This window comes from Danio rerio, chromosome 25, assembly GCF_049306965.1.
Source record: "Danio rerio strain Tuebingen ecotype United States chromosome 25, GRCz12tu, whole genome shotgun sequence".
NCBI lineage: Eukaryota > Metazoa > Chordata > Actinopteri > Cypriniformes > Danionidae > Danio > Danio rerio.
The window spans coordinates 34,364,343-34,386,388 of record NC_133200.1 but is presented as its reverse complement, the minus strand read 5'-3'; the positions used below and the strand labels follow the sequence as shown (position 1 = coordinate 34,386,388).

Genomic DNA, 22,046 nt, shown 5'->3' with positions numbered 1-22,046 from the left:
CAGATGCTTTTTTCCAAAGAGTCTTACAAAATAAGGTAATAGGATTTTACAGATAATAGGATATTACTCAAAAATGATTCTTTATGTACTGACTTCATTATGAAGAAGTAGGTTTTTGATAGGGGTTTTTATTAGTAGACTATTTCATGAATGAGTCATTTTATGATGCTTTTGCCATTTTGGAAGTTCCAACATTCTTCATGAGAAACAGCAACTAATATGTGAGCATGGATCACAAAACTAGTCCTTAAGATCAATTTGTAATGTATAATAATAAATAAGCTTGCTATTGATGTAAGGTTTATTAAGATAGAGCAATATTTGGCAAAACTATTTGGAAATCTAGAATCTGAGGGTTCAAAAAATATATAAATACTAACAGAATCCTCTATGGAATTGTCCAAATTCCATTGTTAACAATATTACCTATTATAAACTAAGTTTTGATCAATTTACGAAAGGAAATAAAAAAAAAAAACATCCACTTTAGTTTAGTTCACAATTCACAGTATTAGCAAACCATTAACTAACACTAATAGCTTTTTAAACTACTAATTAGGTGTTTATTAATAGTTTGTAAGCTAAAAGTTGGGTTTAGGTTTTTAATAAGGCACGCAGAATAAGATTGTACTTTACAACTACTAATAAACAGTTAATATCTTAACAATAGGCAGGTAATAAGCCAGTAGTTAATAGCATGGATTGTGATCTAATCTAATGTTATTTCTTTGGTTTTTCCAAAAATATGTGCAACATAAGACAAATAGACAAATACTCTTAAGAATCTGTGAGGTTGAGCACAAATTCAGACAAAATACTTTTATGTAAAATGTGTTGAAACAACCCTGCATTAATTTACAGGAACAAATATTTTTTTAAATATTATTATTGTAAATATTTTGATATCTAAGAAATAATGACATTTTAGTGGGTGTCTTGTATAGAAATGTATGATGATCTTAATTTTTTTTTCTGGAAGAAATTCTCATCAAACAGGAAACATTCTAATGTAACTATTAAAGTTGTATTACACTTTTACTGTTTTAATGCTTAATATTTAAACCCAAAATCTTAAACACCTTAAGCAAACACTTCTACACAACACAATTCTTACATTTTTTGGGCGGGACATATTGATTGTTTTATGTTCACTCCACTTAAACTTGTAAAAATCACTAAGTTACATGAAGGACCTGTGTGGAACCCTGCATTATTTTTATTTTAACGATTTTTTGATGAAATATCTATTGAAATATTATCAGTCTAAATATTGTTGATATCTAAGAAATAATAACATTTTAGTGCAAGCCTCCTAAAAATGTATGATGGTCATATTTTATTTTCAGGAAAAAAATATACTCAAACAGTAAACATTCTAATGTACAACATATTAAAGTTGGGTGACACTTTATTTTAATGCTCCATTTGAGTATTAGCAGACTGTCTGCTTAACATTTGTTGATACTGCTCCTTTACCAGACATTTAACTGACTATAAAAAAAACTGTGCAAGTACATGTCAACTTACACTAACCCTAACCACAACCCTAACCTAACAGTTAACCTAGTAGTAATTTATAATCCAATGAGAATTAGTTGGCATGCAGATACCATGTAACTAAACTCAACAAACGGACCATCAAAATAAAGTGTGACCTAATGTTGTATTACACCCTTATTGTTTTGATGCTTGAGATTCAAACTCAAAGTCTAAAACACCTAAATTAAAAACTTCTATATAAATAACACAATTCTTAAGTTTTTTTTAATTATTATTACATGAAGGGACTGTGTAAAACCCAGCATTATTTTATTTATTTATGTATTTTATCTAAAAAAAAAAAAAAGACATTTTTGTGGATGTCTAGTAAAATTGTATGATGGTCATAATTTTTTTCAGGGAAAAATATAATCAAACAAGATACATTCTAAGTACTTGTCCTACACTTTTATTGTTGTGATGCTTGAGATTCAAACTCAAAGTCTAAAACACCTAAAACAAAACCCTCTATGTAAACAACGCAAATCTTAGGTGTTCTTTTTGGGCGGGACAACTTAAATGTTTCATGTTCAATCAACTAAAACTTGGTAAAATAACTAAGTTACATGACTGAAATGTGGAACCCTGCATTTTCTTTACAGTGAATGGTGTTTTTGATTAAATATCTATTAAAATATTATTAGTCTAAATATTTTTGATATCTAAGAAATAATCACATTTTAGTGGGAGTCCAACTATGCTAAAAATGTTTGATGGCCATAATTTAGTTTTTTTCAAGAATCTAATTAAACAGGATACATTCTGTATTACATTTGTATTGTTTTGATGCTCTAGATTCAAATTTAAAGTCTAAAACATCTACACATAAACTAAAATAAAATAAAACTTACGTTTTTTGGGCGAGACAACTTAATTTTTTCATGTTCAATCTACTTAAACTGTGTAAAGGAACTGTGTGAAACCCTGCATTATTTTTTACAGTGAACAGAGTTTTTTTTTTTTTTTTTTTTTTTTTTACAGTTTTTGATGAAATATTTATTGAAATATTGTTAGTCTAAATATTTTTTATATAAAAAAAGACATATTTGTAGGTGTCTTGTAAAAATGTATGATGGTCATAATTTTTTTTCAGGAAAGAATATGATCAAACTGGAAACATTCAGTACTTCTCCTGGACTTTTATTGTTTTGATGCTTTAGATTTAAGCTCAAAGTCTAAAACACCCAAAGCAAACACTTCTGTATACACAACACAATTCTTAATTGTTCTTTTTGGGTGGGACAACTTAAATGTTTCATGTTTAATGCAAACTTAATTTAAATTATTATTAAAAAATAACTAATTTACATGACTGAAATGTGGAACTCTGCATTTCCTTCACAGTGAGTGGTGTTTTTGATGAAATATCTATTAAAATATTATTAGTCTAAATATTCTGATTTCTAAAAAAATTAGAAATTGTGGGCGTCCAACAATGCTAAAAATGTTTGATGGCCATAATTTAGTTTTTTTCATGAATCCAATTAAACAGGATACATTCTAATGTACAACATGTTAAAGTTGCATTACGTTTGTATTGTTTTGATGCTTTAGATTCAAATTTAAAGTCAAAACATCTACACATAAACTAAAATAAAATAAAACTGAAGTTTTTTGGGCGAGACAACTCAATTGTTTCTTGTTCAATTTACTTAAACGTGCAAAAAACGACCAAGTTTCATGAAGAAGTGTGTGGAAGCCAGCATTTCCTTTACAGTGAACGATAAAATGCTCCTCAGGGACCAGCAAGCATTTTTGGCTTTGAAAAGATGTCTAAAAGATGTCTAATAGATGTCTAATAGACATCTAAACATAGTCATCTTGGCTAAATAAAGGCTAAATTTGGGCTGTCAGTGAAAATCTAATAGACTAAGAATAGTTATAGGCCAAAACTAGACTAGTCATCAAATAAACAGAAATGAATCACTACACATATAAAGCCTGTCTATTTGATGACTAGTCTAGTTTTGGGCGATTCTTTAATGTCTATTAAATTTTTTTTGTTACCAGCAATTTTGAGCCCTATATATGCAATGATATGTGAGGGTGGGGCCCTGACCGTAGGCGGTAAAGTGAAGTGCCGAAAGGTGTTCACCTAGGCCAAGAGAAGCCTGCCTCAGGACACCTAAATTGCCAATCACGCCCGAAATCAATCATGTCCGAAATAAACCAGTTTTCCCACTGACAGCCCAAGTTTAGCCTTGTTTTAGTTAGGCTGTCTACATTTAGATGTCTATTGGATGTCTATTAAACCTTAAATGGTTCGCTGTAGTGGAGTCTTGACTGAAATGCAATTTTCCTAAAATATTCTCATAATTAAAGGACTGGCTGTGTTTCAATCATCAGATTCGATATATATTTTTTTTTGTTACCAGCAATTTTGAGCCCTATATATGCAACGATATGTGAAGGTGGGCCCCTGACCGTAGGCGGTATAAGTGCCGAAAGGTGTTCACCTAGGCCAAGAGAAGCCTGCCTCAGGACACCTAAATTGCCAATCACGCCCGAAATCAATCATGTCCGAAAGAAACCAGTTTTCCCACTGACAGCCCAAGCAAAGCCTTGTTTTAGTTAGGCTGTCTACATTTTGATGTCTATTAGATGTTTGTTAAACTCAAAATGGTTAGCTGTTTACTTAATTACTTTACATAATTAAAGGACTGGCTGTGTTTTAATCATCAGGCTGCACCTTATTTAAATGAAGCAAACCCTCACCAAAGGCCACGGAGAGAACGCTTCTGTTCTTGTGGGACAGCAGACCGGATTGACCGCTCATGGCTGTGGTGCTGATCCTCCGAGGGTTGGGCAGGTGTGGCTCCTGTCTGGCCAGATAAACCCCATCCATGTACTGCGCTGGATACAGACGGACCAGAGATGCATCTGGAAACACAACAGCTGTATGCTTACTATATAGCATGTCTGAGTTTTAGTTCACACTGAAAGAAATTATGTCTGCAAACCTGTTGCAAGCAATTTTATATGGGTTGAATTTAAACAAACAAATTAAATTTGGTAATGCTCAACTTAATTTGTTTGTTTAAATTCAGCCTAAATAAATTGTTTACAACTACTTAAGGTAAAAAAAATAAGTAAATCCAAGGAATCCTCTTTGAATCATTGTTTTAGTGTAAATGCAATGAAAACTGACTCACCTGCAGCCCCTCGATCGTGATCGGCCAAATTATTGTACCAGCCATCGTACCTTTGAACTTCCCAGGTAATGGCAGAATAAGCTCCTGTTTGGTTACAGATCAAAGCGAGTCATTAACAACCATTCAGATGATTCATGCACATGCTGTACTCAAATATACTGTGTGTAGCTATTTCGATACAAAGTCTATAGTATATACCCAAAAAAGATAAAGGGACTGTTCACCCTTAAATTAAAATGCGAAGTAAACTCTGTGGTTTTTTGGTCACACTTTATTTTGATGGTCCGTTTGTTGAATTTAAGTCTACATGCCAACTAATTCTCATTGGATTATGAGTAGGCTGTTAGGTTAGGTCTGGGGTTAGTGTTGACATACTTGCAAAGTTTCTTATAGTGAGTTAAATGTCTGTTGAAGGAGCAGTATCAGCAGATTAAGCAGACAGTCTGCTAATACTCAAACCATCAAAACAAAGTGTCACCTTTTTTCATTATGTTCATTGAAGGAAGGTATTTTGAAGAATGTTATAACATGGTAGCCATTGACTTCTATTGTAGATTAAAAAACATGGGACGTTCTTTAAAATATCTTCTTTTGTGATAAGCAGGAAAAATAGACTCCTAAAGGTTTGGTACAAGTGATGTCAATGATGATTTAATATACAGTTGAAGTCAGAATTATTAGCCCCCCTGTTTATTTTTTCCCCCAATTTCTGTATAACAGAGAATTTTTTCATCACATTTCTAATCATAATAATTTTAATAACTCATTTCTAATGGCTGATTTATTTTATCTTTTTCATGATGACAGTACATAATTTTTGACTAGATATTTTTCACTTCTATACAGATTTAAGTGACATTTAAAGGCGTAACTAGATTAATTAGGTTAACTAGGCAGGGTAATTAGGCAAGCTATCGTAAACCAATGGTTTGTTCTGTAGACTATCGAAAAAATATATAGCTTAAAGAGGCTAATAATTTTGACCTTAAAATGCTTTAAAAAAATGTATAACTGCTTTTATTCTAGCCGAAATAAAACAAGTAAGACTTTCTCCAGAAGAAAAAATATTATCAGACATACTGTGAAAATTTCCTTGCTCCGTTAAACATTGTTTGGGAAATATTTTGAAAAAAGAAAAAAAATCGAAGGGGGCTAATAATTCTGACATCAACTTTACATTTTAGGGCAAACTGTACCTTTAAATAAAACTTCCCGTTGAATAAATCAGGATTTGATCAGGAAATATTCAACGTTTTACCGTAAATCTGAACGAAACAAAAAATAAATTCATGACAATAACAATTACTGCCACTTCTTTTTTTGTAAAAGGAAATAATTAGTTGATTTACTCTGATTAACGTTTAATTCACTGCATTGTACCTTTAAACAATAACATAAATAAAGTTGTATTATGTTTAAGGTTTTGTTAATTCATGATCACTTTACACAAAGAAAACATTAAATGCAAATACTTGTGTAGTTATATGTTGTTTAACCTTAAATTAAGTGTAATTTATATCAACACATCAATGTAACGTTTATGAATAATACTGAAATATAACATTATGTTTAATGTTTCATGAATTAATTAGGAAAAAAGCATCCCATTTTGATGTCTGTGTTATTTTTTTTTAACAGAAAACATAAAACACAAAAACTTGTCAAATTAAAATGTCAAAATATAGGTGACTAGTCCACCATTGCTCAACAGATCAGATATATTTATGTAAAATAAATCAACATAGTATGACCTGTAATTGTTAAAACAAAAGATAAGTCATCATTACAGTTTTTGCCATGTTTTAAACGATTAAAACCCTGCTTTAGCCTGTTGGATTGATGAAAGTGGAAAAGAATAAAGATTTAAAATGACATATATTTAATATTATAGATATTGTGGGGCATTATTGTGATATTTTAATATGTCTTTAAATGATTATTAGTCTAAATATTATTGATATCTAAGAAATAATGGCATTGTCTTCTGTAAATCATGATAGAAATGTATGATGGTCATTTTTTACCCAGGAAAAATGTACAACATATTCAATTTGTATTAAACTTGTATTGTTTTAATGCTTTAGATCCAAGCTCAATATCTAAAATACCTAAAGTAAACACTTCTATGTATAACTTAAGTAAAATATTAAGATAAAAGTTGAATTTGGAAATAATAAAGTTAATGAGGTAGACAGACAGACAGACATTAGATAGATAGATAGATAGATAGATAGATAGATAGATAGATAGATAGATAGATAGATAGATAGATAGATAGATAGATAGATAGATAGATAGATAGATAGATAGATAGATAGATAGGCAGGCAGGCAGGCAGGCAGGCAGGCAGGCAGGCAGGCAGGCAGGCAGGCAGACAGACAGACAGACAGACAGACAGACAGACAGACAGACAGACAGACAGACAGACAGACAGACAGACAGACAGACAGACAGATAGATAGATAGATAGATAGATAGATAGATAGATAGATAGATAGATAGATTACTACTCACCAACAGCTTGACAGAGAATAAACATTGCCAAAAAAGTCCTCAAAAGTAGCTCAAATGAACCCATTCTCGCAGACCAATGAAGCTGAACAAGAGCACTTCACCTCAGACTTGGGAAAACACTAACTGCAGTGTGCGAGAGACACGACTTTCCTTCAGGAATGACAAAGCAGGGACTTCAGCGGGAATGTGAAGGCTATTAAACTGAAAAATATAGTCCCAGCTGTCTTTAAACGGCATATAGAGCTCACCTGACCGCAACAGACCGAATGGCAGCGAGAAAAGTGCGGCAGATTGAGTGACGGAATGAGAGTCCTACCCACATCCACACCTGACTGTTTCACACTGACTTTATGAAGCTACAGGGCTGGTCGTGAGAGGTTGACACCTATTTCTGGAAATACCAATCAATGCAAATCAAAGCTGTTATTAGGAAGTGCGATCGTTTAAAAGATGAGCGCCGACCCGGTCAACTTATTTCCAGGACACAGATTTTCCGTCTCCTTTTGCGGCTCTCTTTGCGTTCACAGGTGAGTTACAGATCTAGGAATGCCTATTTGGTAACATCTTATTCTGCAAGACTTTAGGAGGATTTGATTTACGGTAATCAAAGTAGGTTATCTTCATTCGCGTTAACCATCACCTGAAAGTGCGCTTACCTGGACCGGTTAACCTGAGGGGGCATTTGCATTATAACGGGCTGTTAAATGAAGAGGGTTTCTCAATAGATGTAGTTTGTGACGTGTTTAAATGACGATTCAGATGTGTGAAAAGTATATATTGTATTAACGAAATTAATTACTTTTAGGCAAGTATGCTACATTTGTGTGGTAAAAGTAGGCTAAAGTTTAACGGTTTGATAAAATATGCCTGATCTGGAATAGCGTTTTCATTGTGGTGAATTTTATATGCTTAAATTGATGTGTAACTATTATGCATATGAGTAAATGAGTATGGCAAAGTAGCTTATTTTTGTAAGTTGGCATTTTCGGAGACAGTCATAGCCAATGTGCAAACTTTGGTGCAAAACGATATAAAATGATTACATTTTGCTATTTCCAACCACAGATTTGAAATAAATAACATACATCTATTTAATGCTTTAGAAGTTGTTAAATTAAACTGAAAATGTATAAACCAAATTTAGGCTAATGGATGTACCTAATATAAAAAATAATCATTAACTGACGCTTGGGAAACGTAAGTCGCATTTTATTTGTAGCAAAACTCAACAGACTGTTTTGGACTGGATTCTAAGGCAAAGATGAAGCAAAACAGGTTAAGATTTTTATGTTTGAATCCCACTCTTAAGATGTTTTTAAAAAATAGCACAAAAATCACACTTGATGGCCCGTTTGTTGAATTTAAGTTACATTGCAACTAATTCTCAGTAGATAATAATTAGATTGTTAGTTTGGGGTTAGGGTTGTTATAAGTTGACATGCACTTGAAAAGTTTTCTATAGTCAAATGTCTGTTGAAGGACTGTTAAATGTCAGTATCAATAAGCTAATACTCAAATGGACCATCAAAATAAAGTGTTACCAAAAAATGTTTGTAATTACGTCAGGAGGAATGTTAAGTCGAAGTGTTTTTGAAAATGCTTTATCGTGTTTGCATATCAATGGTCTATTTAACCGGTTCTTCTAGTGGACCGGAACCCATTCACTAAATCTATCGCACGCACATAAAGCGGGTCTCACTCTCGTGTTAAGAACCGGTTGTAGCTGTTTTTTGGAAAACTGGTTTCTTTCGGACATGATTGATTTCGGGCGTGATTGGCAATTTAGGTGTCCTGAGGCAGGCTTCTCTTGGCCTAGGTGAACACCTTTCGGTACTTCACTGTACCGCCCACCTCAGGGGCCCACCTTCACATATGGTTGCACATATAGGGCTTAAAATTGCTGGTTACAATTGGCAACTTCTAAAACGTTAAAACATTAGCATGAAGTTGGCATATTAAAACTGTGGTTGGAAATGGCAAATGTAAATGTTATAATTCAGTTTTCATGTCATGAAGAATGTAAATACAGAATACATTGCCATTAACAAATTGCACATAATTAGCATGCTTTTTTTACTTTTAAAGTTATAATGCAATTGAATCCTCCTGAAGCAGATAAATCTGTGCGGTTAAAGTGATATTTTACCTAAATATCTAAAAATTTTGTTAAAATCTTCTCATCATCCTCCTCTTGCACCAAACCAGCTTGAGTTTAGTTGCTCTGTTGAGCACAAAGGAGATAGAATGTTGGAATTTGTAGGCATTCACCTCGGTAGTGTTCCTTCTCTTACCATGGAAGCCAATGTCTATCGCTTTCCAACATTCTTCAAAGTATCTTCTTTTAAGTTTTATGAGAAAACTAGTAAAACTCGGGAACCATTTAAGAGTGTGAACAAATTAAAGTTTCAATTTTGAGGGAACTATCCCTTTAAGCTTAATTTTCGTGTTCAAACTACAAGTAGTCCATGCCTAAATGTGAGTGAAACGTGGGCACATTCATTGAATCATCATGAAGCAAACAAGTTTATGAGGGTATGCTTCATTTTCATATGCTAAAACTATAAGGTTGAGATGCATTTCAGCTATCAGCCTTCAAATTTCAATCCCCTGAAAGTGAGTGTGTAAAACGCGCACACCAGCAGACTGTTATCTGCAATCTTCAGGTAACCGAGCCTCTGGCCAACACTGTCCTGCTTTCAGCTTTAGTTCTCGCCTGTGGAGGGAAGATGACTTTCTACGATGGCATTTACCCGTTTTACCCGCTACAAAGGAGCCCGTTCATGATCAACATCAGCCTGCTGGTCGCAATCCTGGTTTTCTCGGTTCTGGCTGTCAGTTTCCTCTTCATTCTACCGGGAATACGTGGCAGATCGGTGAGTTGCATCAAATAGTCTAGAAACAAGGCATCTGCAGATTTGTGTTGATAAAGAAATATGCAAAGTGATACAATAATTGTATAATGAGGTGAAATGTAGCCAATCTTGATGTTTTTTTTAAATCAGAAATAAAGGTACAGGAGCTGTCACTGGGGCAGTAGCTTTTCAAAAGGTGCATATTTGTCCCTGAAGGGTCCATAATGGTTCCTCAAATGTACTTTTTAGGTACATTTGGGTACTAATATGGACCTTTTAGGTAGCACTGTTGACTATTTGGGTACACATCTTTTAAAATAGTACTGCCCCAGTGACAGCGCATGCACCTTTATTTCTGAGAGTGTATACAGTCAAGCCTGGAATTATTTATAGCCCTGGCAAATGCTAACTTAAAAGTTTTTGTTCACATGTAAATAAGAGACATATCTTAATTTTTTCACAATCATGCTTCTCGTGTATCACATATCATCTTTTGGGAGAAGCCTGCATCATTTCTGTTAAAAATAAATAAATAAACTTGATGCATGGTTGAATAAAAGTAACTTTAAGTCAGAATTGTCCAGGGAATATGAATAATTTAGTTTTATGCCTGTAAAACAATGTAAGCACCAGTGGTGTAAAGTAACTAATTAAATTGAGATGCACCCATAGACTTTTGAATTCAATTGTTTTTCTGGAGATTGTTAGAACTGCTGTGACTTGACGTCCTTTTTTTGGCCAAGCTTGTTTCTGAGCCACAGCAAGATATTGGTTATAACCAGTGGTGTAAAGTAACTAATTACAAATACTCAAATGTACTCTACTGTAATTGAGTCGTTTTTCTCAGGAATTGTACTTTACTAAAGTTGTTTTATAAATGTGTACATTCACTTTCCCTTGAGTACATGTTTAGTGCTGTATCTGTACTTTTACTCCCCTACTTTCCTTCAATCTGCAGTCACTGCATTTTTTCCTGTCTATGGGATTAGTAAAATCAGTCCTATGATTCCTGTCCAATCAAATCGCACATCGATACTGAACTACCTCAAGACATGGGCGCTTTATTATGGCAGCAAACTGTTTGGAAGCTTTAAAAGTGTCCAAGAAGACGTCCAAAATCGTTACTCGCACTGACCCAGAGACTGTTTAGATGCATGTCACTGATGAGAAGATGACGGATGTTTACTGTATGATGACCAAAATGGTCTTAAACACCCAGCAGGCACAAGACATCAACATGACGTCAGATTGACGTCGTACCCTAACATCGTAGGAACGCTGCATTTTGTTTGGAAATGAAAATTGGGTTGATGTTAGAACTCAACGTCAGGCCAACGTCAATGTCCAACCTAAAACCAACCAAATATCAACCTCTAATAATGTTATAGCTTGACTTTGTGTGGACGTTATCACTATAACGTCTATCAGACGTTGGATTTTGGTTGCCATACTTGATAAATAAATGTCAGTATTTGACATCACTATGATGTTGGTTTAGGATGTTGGCTTGATGTTGGATTTTGGTTACTTCCTAACAACCTAAAATCGACCAAATATCAACGTCATTCTTGGACGTCAAAATAACGTTGTTCTTAGGCACTGGCTAAACATTGAATTTTGGTCACCTGACATCACGACCTAAATCTAACCTAATATTAACGTCTTATGACGTTGTGTGCCTGCTGGCCTATAACTAGATGCACTACAGAATGTTACGTTTACACACACTTGCACAACACATCAGCTTTTAACAGCGCAATACTCACTACTCAAGAGTACTTTTGAAAGGTCTACTTTTTCATACTTTGAGTAATATTTACAACAGATACTTTAACTCTACTCGCACTATATTTTTAGGCAAGTAATGGTACTTTTACTTCAGTATGATTTTTCAGCACTCTTTCCACCACTGGTAACCATCATATAAAACTGTTATTCAAAGTATCCTAAATTGATGTCAAGCATAGCATGTGTATTGAATATACATTATACAGTTGAAGTCAGAATTATTAGCCCCCCTTAGAATATTTTTAATCTTTTTTAAATATTTCCCAAATGATGTTTAACAGATCAAGGAAATTTTCACAGTATTTCTGATAATATTTTTTCTTCTGAAGAAAGTCTTATTTGTTTTATTTCAGCTAGAATAAAAGCAGTTTTATATATTTTTTAAAGTCATTTTAAGGTCAAAATTATTAGTCCTTTTAAGCTATTTTATTCGATAGACTCCAGAACAAACCATCGTTGTACAATAACTTGCCTAATTACCCTAACCAGCCTTGTTAACCTACAGTAATTAACCTAGTTAAGCCTTTAAATGTTGATTTAAGCTGTATAGAAGTGTCTTGAAAAATATCTAGTCAATTATTATTAACTGTTATCATGGCAAAGATAAAATAAATCAGTTATTAGAAATGAGTTATTAAAACTATTATGTTTAGAAATGTGTTGAAAAAAATCCCTCCGTTAAACAGAAATTGGGGAAAAAATAAACAGGGGGGCTAATAATTCTGACTTCAACTGTATGTGAATTTAATGAAGGGATGGAGATTCTTTTTCTGTATCCTGTTGAAATCTCAAGGTCTTACAGTAACATATTTTGGACAATCTTGTGTCCCTATTCTTCATCAAGTCTTGAACATTGTGTTTTGTTTATATCAGAGACATTGAACAAATGCCTAAAATGATGCCAATGTGCTCTTTTTTTCAGAGATGGTTTTGGATGTTCCGGATATTCATTAGCTTATTTATTGGAGTTGTTTTAGTTGGTGAGTATCTCTCTATTTTTTCAATAAGTTAATCTTTTGCATTGGTTGGAGTGACCTAAAAAATATTATAATCAGCTCACAATTTAACTGCATGAATCAGATGACCTTTCATCTACTAAAGTCAAAATCTCCTGTAATATTGAATTACGATCATGAAAATAACCAGAGATTGTCTTTCATTAAATGTAATGACACTTGATTTGACATACTTGTTACGTAACGCGATCATGTTCATACGTAATGCTGTCATGTTCTTGCATTTTTAAGCATGAGTAAGAGTCTAAATATTCAGCTGGAACAATAGAAATAATGTCAGCGTACTGTAAGTCTTGTAATTATTTCAGAGGTGTCGAACTTGTGTAATGCTAGACGTTTCTTTTGCACTTCAGTGCTTAATTTCACTGGAGACTGGGCTGAAGCCAGAGTGAAGGCCAACACCACCTACAAATCCTTCAGCACGGCGGTGGTGTCAGCTGAAGTGGGCCTTCATGTGGGGCTTTATGGAATAAACATCACTCTCAAAGGTAAGCGGATGTTTTTGTCCACAAGTTACCTTTACTATTTGGTGGAGAACACAATGACCAAATGTAGAGAGCAAACATGAAGGCAGGAATTAGCAAAATTAGCAGGAAGTAACCAAATCCTTCTGCAGAAAATCCGCAAACATTTCTGCTCCACCTCTCACTAATTACTTTACACACTTTTGGTTCAGCCTTTCCCAGTCTGATGACGAACATAATGTTTCCTATTAGACTCAGATAAATGACACACGCTTTGGTCATTTTGAACTTTGGTCCAGTTCTCTGCACTCAACATGCTCCTCAGCAGAGGTCAGTCTGGGCTTTCGATTCTTTCTGTTTATGAAGGTTTGGTCACTGCAGAGGCATTCAGTCCACATACTCTCACCTCAGTGGAGATACATATCCCTACTCTGTTTAGCTGGACTGATGATCAATTCCTACTTCAGTATTTAATCGATTGACTACTGAGATTCTCCAGATTCTCCTGTCTTTGCTTGCTTTTCTGGACAAGCTGCTTGCAGTGAACTTGAATGAGTTACTGATATTATAAAGATGAACATTCTAGAAATCGCTGATTTGGAATGATCAGTTTCTCTTGCTGTAATTGAAAGTATCTTCGTCTCTTTGGTCTTCATCTGGTGTCAGGATTTCAGTCACAGAACTGGACAACTGGAAAGTTTCTACCATTAAATTAGTCAGTCTTCTATTAACGTCAGTATTGCAGAGTTCACACTGCATGTATATAATAGTACAGTGCATCTGGAAAGTATTCATAGCGCTTCACTTTTTCCACATTTGTTTATGTTACAGTCTTATTTCAAATTCATTTATTTCTCAAAATTCTACACACAATACCCCATAATGACTTAATAAGTTTTTGAAATTGTTGCAAATTTGTTAAAAATAAAAAAGTAGTATATACATTAGTATTCACAGCCTTTGCTCAATACTTTGTTGTTGCACCTTTGGCAGCAATTACAGCCTCAAGTCTTTTTGAATATGATGCCACAAGCTTGGCACACCTGTCTTTGGGAGTTTTCGCCCATTCCTCTTTGCAGTACCTCTCAAGCTCTATCAGGTTGAATGTGAAGCAATGGTGCACAGCTGTTTTCAGATCTCTTCAGAGATGTTCTATAGGATTTAGATCTGGGCTCTGGCTGGGCCACTCAAGGACATTCATCGAGTTGTTGTAAAGCCACTCTGTTGATATTTTGGCGGATATTTTGGCGGTTTTTGGCTTTGGGTCATTTTCCTGCTGGAAGATGAACCGTCGCCCCAGTCTAAGTTCAGGATGTCTCTGTACAGTGCTGCATTCATCTTTCCCTCTATCCTGACTAGTCTTCCAGTTCCTGCTGCTGAAAAACATCCCCACAGCAAGATGCTGCACCACCATGCTTCACTGTAGGGATGGTATTAGCCTGGTGATGAGCGCTGCCTGGTTTTCTCCAAACAAAACGCCTGGCATTCACTCCAAAGAGTTCAATTTTAGTCTCATCAGACCAGAGAATTTTGTTTATGATGGTCTGAGAGTCCTTCAGATGCCTTTTGGCAAATTCCAGGCAGGGTGTGTCTTCAGTTTAGCCACTCTACCACTCTGTGAATACTGATGTACATGTGATTTTTCAGGTTTTATTTTATTTTTTTTATAAATTAAACTCCTTTTTTTACATTGTCGTTTTTGGAATAAAGCTGTAACATGAAAAAAAATGTGGAAAAAGTGACATGCTATGAATACTTCCGGATACACTGTTGATTTTCACTAGCTTCAACATAGTGCTATCGCTGACAAATGCATAAAATCACGTAGTGTAAATTATCAAGGACAATCAGAGAGAATCAGCAACTCAAAATCATTCTGTGTAAAATGAGTTCTAAAAAACACATCGGCAATGACCTAAAACAGTGTTTTCCAACCACGTTCCTGGAGAACCACCAGCACTGCTTGTTTTGGATGACTCCTTTGTCTGACAAACCCATTGCAGGGCTGTTTCTCAATATGTGTTTTTCAGTGAATAAATTGCGTCCTTGTGTTCTGAACACACATTATCAAATGCCAAAGTTTAGATCCATTGCTCAAGACCGCAAGAACTGCGGACGCATAAAAGTTCTCAGATGTGTTCTTGATATTGAGGATGCACCAATGCAGGCTTGAGCACCGAACTCGCTCTAGAAGTCCCAGAAGTCATTGCGGCTGAATAAAGCATGTGGGAATTGCAGCATTTTATAGAGATTTATTTTTAAAGTTCAGAGATGTAACTTATTTACCTCAGGAATTTTTTATTAATTTGTAGACAGTTAAAAGTTTACATACATTTCCTTGTTTTTTTTTTTAGTTTTGTTTTTAAACTGTATAACTTTGGTCAAATGTTTCGGGTATCCTTCCACAAGCTTCTCACAATAGTTTGAATGAATTTTGGCCCACTCCTCCAGACAGAACTGCTGTAACCGAGTCAGATTTGTTGTCTGTCTTGCTCTCACAAGCTTTTTCAACTCTGGCCACAAATTTTCAATAGGATTGAGATCAGGGCTTTGTGATGGCCACTCCAAAACATTCCCTCTGTTGTCCTTAAAGCACATTTTAACTAATTTGGCAGTATGCTAAGGGTCATGGTCTGTTTGGAAGACCCATTTGTGGCCAAATTTTAATTTCCTAGCTGATGTCTTGATATGTTGCTTCAGTATTTCTACATAATGTTCTTTCTTCATGATGCCGTCTATGCTGTGAAGTGGACCAGTCCCTCCTGCAGCACTTTTGTTTAATTATCTTTAAATAAGCACCAGTGTTCTCGAAATTCAGGAAATTGTAAGCTGCTCTATAATTTTGATGTCCTCTGTTTGTCCCAACAGGTGAGCCAGTAACGCAGATAAACGAAACCATCAACTACAATGAAATAATCAGCTGGTCGAGCAGTGTGGATGAGCAGTACGGTGACGCTCTGGAGCGAGGTCTTCCCAACCCAATCCTTTACATCGCAGAGAAGTTCACTTACAACAGCGCTTGCGGACTCATCTACCAGTACAGCTACTCGGCCCGCTTTGCCTCAGCCAACCTGTGGTAAACCAACACACACACACCAGCAATCTCCTACCGTAGTGTAAAGAAACTCGGTCCTATTCAACAAATGCAAACAAGCCAAAGTAAAGAATGGCCTTCTCCCACAGGACGGCTTTTTGCTGCTGGCTGCTGGCCAATATCCTCTTCTCAATGCCTGTCATCCTCTACGCCGGCTACATGATGATAGCCACGGCCGCTTTCATCTTCTTCTCTGTGGCTTCCTTCTCAACTATATACAACGTGAGCCCGTGTGACTTCAGTATAGGATCAGAGGCTTTAAGGACAGACTACAGCCATTCCTTTTGGCTCGCTCTGGCTACAGGTAAATGCTTCTTATGGGAAATGGTGCCACTCTTAAAAGTTGACTGCATCAAAAATGCTTGTCAGACAACCGGTTGGTTATAGGCTATGCCTAAAATAGCATAATGCACAGTGGGAATTAAGGAGAGCATAGTGGCTCAGAGATTAGCACTGTCGCCTCAAAGCAAGAATGTTGCTGGTTTTGAGCTTAAGCTGGGTCGGTTGGCATTTCTGTGTGGAGTTTGCATGTTCTCCCTGTGTTGGCTTTGGTTTCCTACGGGTGCTCTGGTTTCTCCCACAGCCCAAGGACATGCACTATAGGTGAATTGAATAAACTAAATTGGCCAAAGTGTTTGAGTGTGAATGTGAGAGTGTATGGTTGTTTCCCAGTGATGGGTTGCTGCTGGAAGGGCATCTGCTGCATAAAAAATATGCTGGACTAGTTGGCGGTTCATTCTGATTTATTCAATAGAATGGTCAGGCAGACACCGGTCAACACAGGAGCAATCGGGTTCACACAGATAATCCAGTAGTCGTCGTAGATAACCAGGCAAATGGTCCAAACCGGAGAAAGGAAGGATGAACAAGGCGATAGATTACATAAAACACGGCAAGGGTGAATGAAACGCTTTGTAAAGTAACAGGTTCGTTTGACTAACAAAACAAACAAAAAACACTCAGCAACGTGTGTGAGCAAATGTGGTGTATAAAGAATCTGTGCAAGTAGTCCTTGAGCAGCTTCAGTCGTGAGTGTTTGCAATCAGACGAGATTAGGAACAGGTGTGTGTGCGCACTGCATGCTGTGATTTGTAGTCCATTTGGTGGCAGAGTTATAGCTAGATCGCTGGTGACTGTAACACATTCTGCCCACTAGCCTCAATCAAGTTTCGTTTTTGGCCCTATATTAGAAAAATTTGGCCACCCCTAACTATAAATATTCAACCCGAACATATGAAGTTATAATAATACAATCACACCTAGCATTGGGCAATGCAGTGGCGCAGTAGGTACTGCTGTCGTCTCATAGCAAGAAGGTCGTTGGTTCGAGCCTCGGCTGGGTCAGTTGGCGTTTCTGTGTGGAGTTTGCATGTTCTCCCTGCGTTCGCGTGGGTTTCCTTCGAACGCTCTGGTTTCCCCCACAGTCCAAAGACATGTGGTACAGGTGAATTGGGTTGGCTAAATTGTCCGTAGTGTATGAGTGTGAATAAGTGTATGTAGATAATTCCCAGAGATGGGTTGCGGTTGGAAGGGCATGCGCTGTGTAAAAACGTGCTGGATAAGTTGGCGGTTCATTCCGCTGTGGTGACCCCAGATTAATAAAAGGATTAAGCCGAAAAGAAAATGAATGAATGAACACCAAGCATTGTAAACGATGTATATTTAAAATGACTGTAAAATGGGTTTATATACAAGCCTACATTTCAGTATATCGAGATGAACTCATTATGTCATTTACTGTGCAGAGAAGTGGGGAGTTGTTGCACATTTCGCTTACTTGCTCTATGCTTGACTTTCTAGAAGAAATGAGGAGTAATATTGAAAATAAATGCAGTTTTTACTTCAGTTACACTCTATTCATGATAGTAGGTGAAGTTAAAAAGCCGATTGGTGCATTTTCTGTAAAGTATTATGGGTAATGTAGCTTTCTGCATAAATTCTAGTGTTAAACACAAGCATATACAGTTAAAGTCAGAATTATTAGCCCCCCTTTGAATTATTATTCGTTTTTAAATATTTCCCAAAAGATGTTTAGCAAAGCAAGAAAATTTTCACAGTATGTCTAATAATATTTTTTCTTCTGGAGAAAGTCTTATTTGTTTTATTTCGGCTAGAATAAAAGCAGTTTTTAATTTTTGAACACAATTTTGAGGACAAAATTATTAGCCCCTTTAAGCTAATTTTTTTTGATAGTCTACAGAACAAACCATCATTATACAATAATTAACTTGATTAATTACCCTAACCTGCCTAGTTAACCTAATTAACCTAGTTTAGCCTTTAAATTTCACTTGAACCTGTATAGAAGTGTCTTGAAAACTATCTAGTCAAATATTATTTACTGTAATCATGGCAAAGATAAAATAAATTAGTTATTAGAAATGAGTTATTAAAACTATTATGTTTAAAAATGTGCTGAAAAAATCTGTTAAACAGAAATTGGGAAAAAAATAAACAGGGGGGTTAATAATTCTTACTTCAACTGTACCAATGATTAACAACCTTGGAGCTCACAACAGGTCTGACTTTAATATGTTATTCCTAAATTCCATATAGAGAAAATTGATGCTTACAAAGATTTATCTTCCTCCTGCATCATCAGTTTCAATGCTTAATGATCCAATAATTTTTTTGTTTAATAAACTCCTAAAACAATTCAGCTTAATATTGTGTCTTACATGCCACTGTACAAGGTATTGCACAATAAAACCCATCCCAGACTGCAGACTGACCACACTGCCCCAGTTAATTCTGCAGTGACTGTGTGGCTGCGCTCTGTCCCTTACCTAATTAGAGGTGCTAATCTGGCGACTGCGGTGTGTCTTCAGGTCTGCTGTGCGCTGTGATTGGCTTGCTGGTGGTGTTGCTGGACTGCCTGTTTCCAGCGAGGATGAGGGAGGCCTTCAGTGTAGGTGTGGATGATGAGGATGACGAATGCTGCGCTGATGAAGGGTACCTCAACTCAGGCTTTCTGGAGGGAGTGATCCATGATGATGTCACTCCGGCGGAGAACAACTCCTTGCCTCAGCAGATCACTACATTAACAGTAGGTTGCACGACACAATTCACTGCATGTTCTTTAGCGTTAGATGAACAGAAGATTTAATTGGGTTACAATTTTCTCACCTTCATGTTGTTCCAAACCCGTTTGAGTATCGTTTTTCTGATTTTCCTGTTGCTGCTTACCCACACAATACATACGAGCTGGTTTCTTCCACAGGATAAAAAAATGTTTTACTCACAGTTTGAAAATCTGATTTTTAATGAGTTGATACACTCACCGGCCACTATATTAGGTACACCTTACTAGTACCCGGTTGGACCCCCTTTCACCTTCAGAACTGCCTTAATGCTTCGTGGCATAGATTCAGCAATCTACTGGAAATATTCCTCAGAGATTTTGCTCCATATTGACATGATAGCATCACACAGTTGATGCAGATTTGTCCATGATGCGAATCTCCCATTCAACCACACTCCAAAGGTGCTCTATTGGATTGAGTTCTGGTGTCTGTGGAGGCCATTTGAGTACAGTGAACTCATTGTCATGTTCAAGAAACCAGTCTGAGATGATTTGCGCTTTATGACATTGCGTGTTATCCTGCTGGAAGTAGCCATCAGATGTGTACACTGTGGTCATAAAGGGATGGACATGTTCAGTAACAATACTCAGGTAGACTGTGGCATTGAAACGATGCTTAATTGGTACTAATGGGCCCAAAGTGTGCCAAGAAAATATCCCCCACACCATTACACCACCACCACCAGCCTGAACCGTTGATACAAGGCAGGATGGATTCATGCTTTCATGTTGTTGAGGCCAAATTCTGACCCTACCATCCGAATGTCACAGCAGAAATAGAGAATCATCAGACCAGGCAACGTTTCTCCAATCTTCTATTGTCCAATTTGGGTAAGCCTGTGCAAATTGTAGCCTCAGTTTCCTGTTCTTAGCTGACAGGAGCGGCACCCGGTGTGGTTTTCTGCTGCTGTAGCCCATCCGCCTCAAGGTTAGACGTGTTGTGTGTTCAGAGATGCTCTTCTGCAGACCTCGGTTGTAACGAGTGCTTATTTGAGTTACTGTTGCCTTTCTATCAGCTGGAATCAGTCTGGACATTCTCCTCTGACCTCTGGCAAGGAACTGCCGCTCACTGCATATTTTCTCTTTTTCGGACCATCCTCTGTAAACCCTAGAGATGGTTGTGTGTGAATATCCCAGTAGATCAGCAGTTTCTGAAATTTTCTTGCTGCTGTTTTCCATACAATGTATAAGAGCTTTTTCCACCATAGTATAGAAGAAAATTACTAATACTCACAGTTTGAAAATCAGATAAAAGAAAAAATAATTGCAAGATAAACTCAGAATTTGACTATTGAATATTATATATATATATATATATATATATATATATATATATATATATATATATATATAATTTTTTTTAAGAATTGCTTAATTTTGACTTTAAAATTGCAAAAAAAGCATGCACACTTGAAACGACAATATTCCTATTATTGTACAGTCTTGATTTTTTACCTTTCAAGTCACAATTTTGAAGTAAATCTTGCAACTTTTGCGACTTTCTTCTTCATGGCAGATACAAAAGCTTCCATAATAATGACTATTGAGACCTGACTATTAAGACCAATGTATGTTATAGTTTTAAAACTCACTTTGGTGTTTTATGAAATATTTATGGCTTTAATTTTTATATTTTTCAGAGGCTTTGAGGGACGATTTGCTGTCATCCGCAACTACTACTTGAAATCTTACAGATCTATTTGCTGGGAGCAGCTGTATATACTATTGTTACTGGTCAAATGTATTTTCCACTGCATATTCATATGTAAATATGTACATATTACGAAAATTAAAAAACTAATTCTACAATGTGGTCATTTTCATTACTTGTGACACAGTAAAGATTTTGTTTTGTGAATAAGATATAATGCACACAGAATGTCTGAATTAATTCTTAATATTTATGCTACATATATGTTGACAGCATAAAATACTACATACAATTCTTGTTAGACACAAAGACAGACTTAAAAGTTTTGCAAGTTTTCATTTGTGTCAAGCCAATGCACAATTTTAGCATTTATTAATGACATTTACTGGTTAAATAAAAAGGTTAAGAATTCATTCATGGTCTGAATAAATTATTCAAATGTAGTAATAATAATTTATATACATACATATATATATATATATATATATATATATATATATATATATATATATATATATATATATATATATATATATATATATATATATATATATATATATATWTATATATATATATATATATATATATATAATATTATAATATATATATTATATATAATATATAATATTATATATATTATATTATATTATATATTATATTATATTATATATATATATATATATTATATATTCATACATTCATTTTCTGTTGACTTAGTCATTTTATTAATCTGGGGTCGCCACACTTATCCAGCATATGTTTTACGCAGTGGATGCCCTTCCAGCCACAACCCAACGCCAGGAAACACCCTTACCCACTTACAATCACACACATACACTACAGCCAAATTAGTTTATTTAACCAACTTATAGCGCATCTCCTTTAGGGAAACCG

General features: G+C 35.5%; 2 protein-coding genes across 16 annotated transcripts in view; one reads left to right on the top strand and one right to left on the bottom strand.

Annotated features, from left to right (window-relative positions):
• Positions 1 to 7,531, bottom strand: part of duox (dual oxidase) — a 59,218-nt gene extending 51,687 nt beyond the window's left edge. For 10 of the 14 annotated variants that reach the window (XR_012400501.1, XR_012400502.1, XM_073943293.1 and 7 more), the window contains exons 1-3: positions 7,206 to 7,531; positions 4,692 to 4,775; positions 4,255 to 4,419 (exon numbers count right to left, since the gene is read on the bottom strand). Coding sequence is in view for 12 of the 14 variants with exons in the window: in XM_073943293.1 (XP_073799394.1) it covers positions 4,255 to 4,419; positions 4,692 to 4,775; positions 7,206 to 7,269 (313 nt within the window). In the remaining 2 variants the exon portion in view is untranslated. The remainder of the gene's footprint in view (positions 1 to 4,254; positions 4,420 to 4,691; positions 4,776 to 7,205) is intronic. The other 4 variants (XM_073943296.1, XM_073943302.1, XM_073943301.1 and 1 more) reach the window with 1 other exon arrangement.
• A 147-nt stretch (positions 7,532 to 7,678) lies between these two features.
• On the top strand, positions 7,679 to 21,306 carry duox2 (dual oxidase 2). Of its 2 annotated transcripts, none has more exons than XM_002666907.6 (8): positions 7,679 to 7,732; positions 9,906 to 10,078; positions 12,768 to 12,825; positions 13,215 to 13,349; positions 16,194 to 16,401; positions 16,509 to 16,723; positions 19,248 to 19,465; positions 21,142 to 21,306. In XM_002666907.6, exons 2-8 carry the CDS (start codon positions 9,932 to 9,934, stop codon positions 21,148 to 21,150), a joined length of 990 nt encoding a protein of 329 aa, XP_002666953.2. In that variant the 5' UTR covers positions 7,679 to 7,732; positions 9,906 to 9,931; the 3' UTR covers positions 21,151 to 21,306. The 2 variants fall into 2 exon arrangements, with proteins under 2 accessions (XP_002666953.2, XP_073799406.1); XM_073943305.1 differs by lacking the exon at positions 7,679 to 7,732 and adding an exon at positions 9,118 to 9,737 and having other exon boundaries at positions 9,869 to 10,078.
• Positions 21,307 to 22,046: the final 740 nt, after the last annotated feature.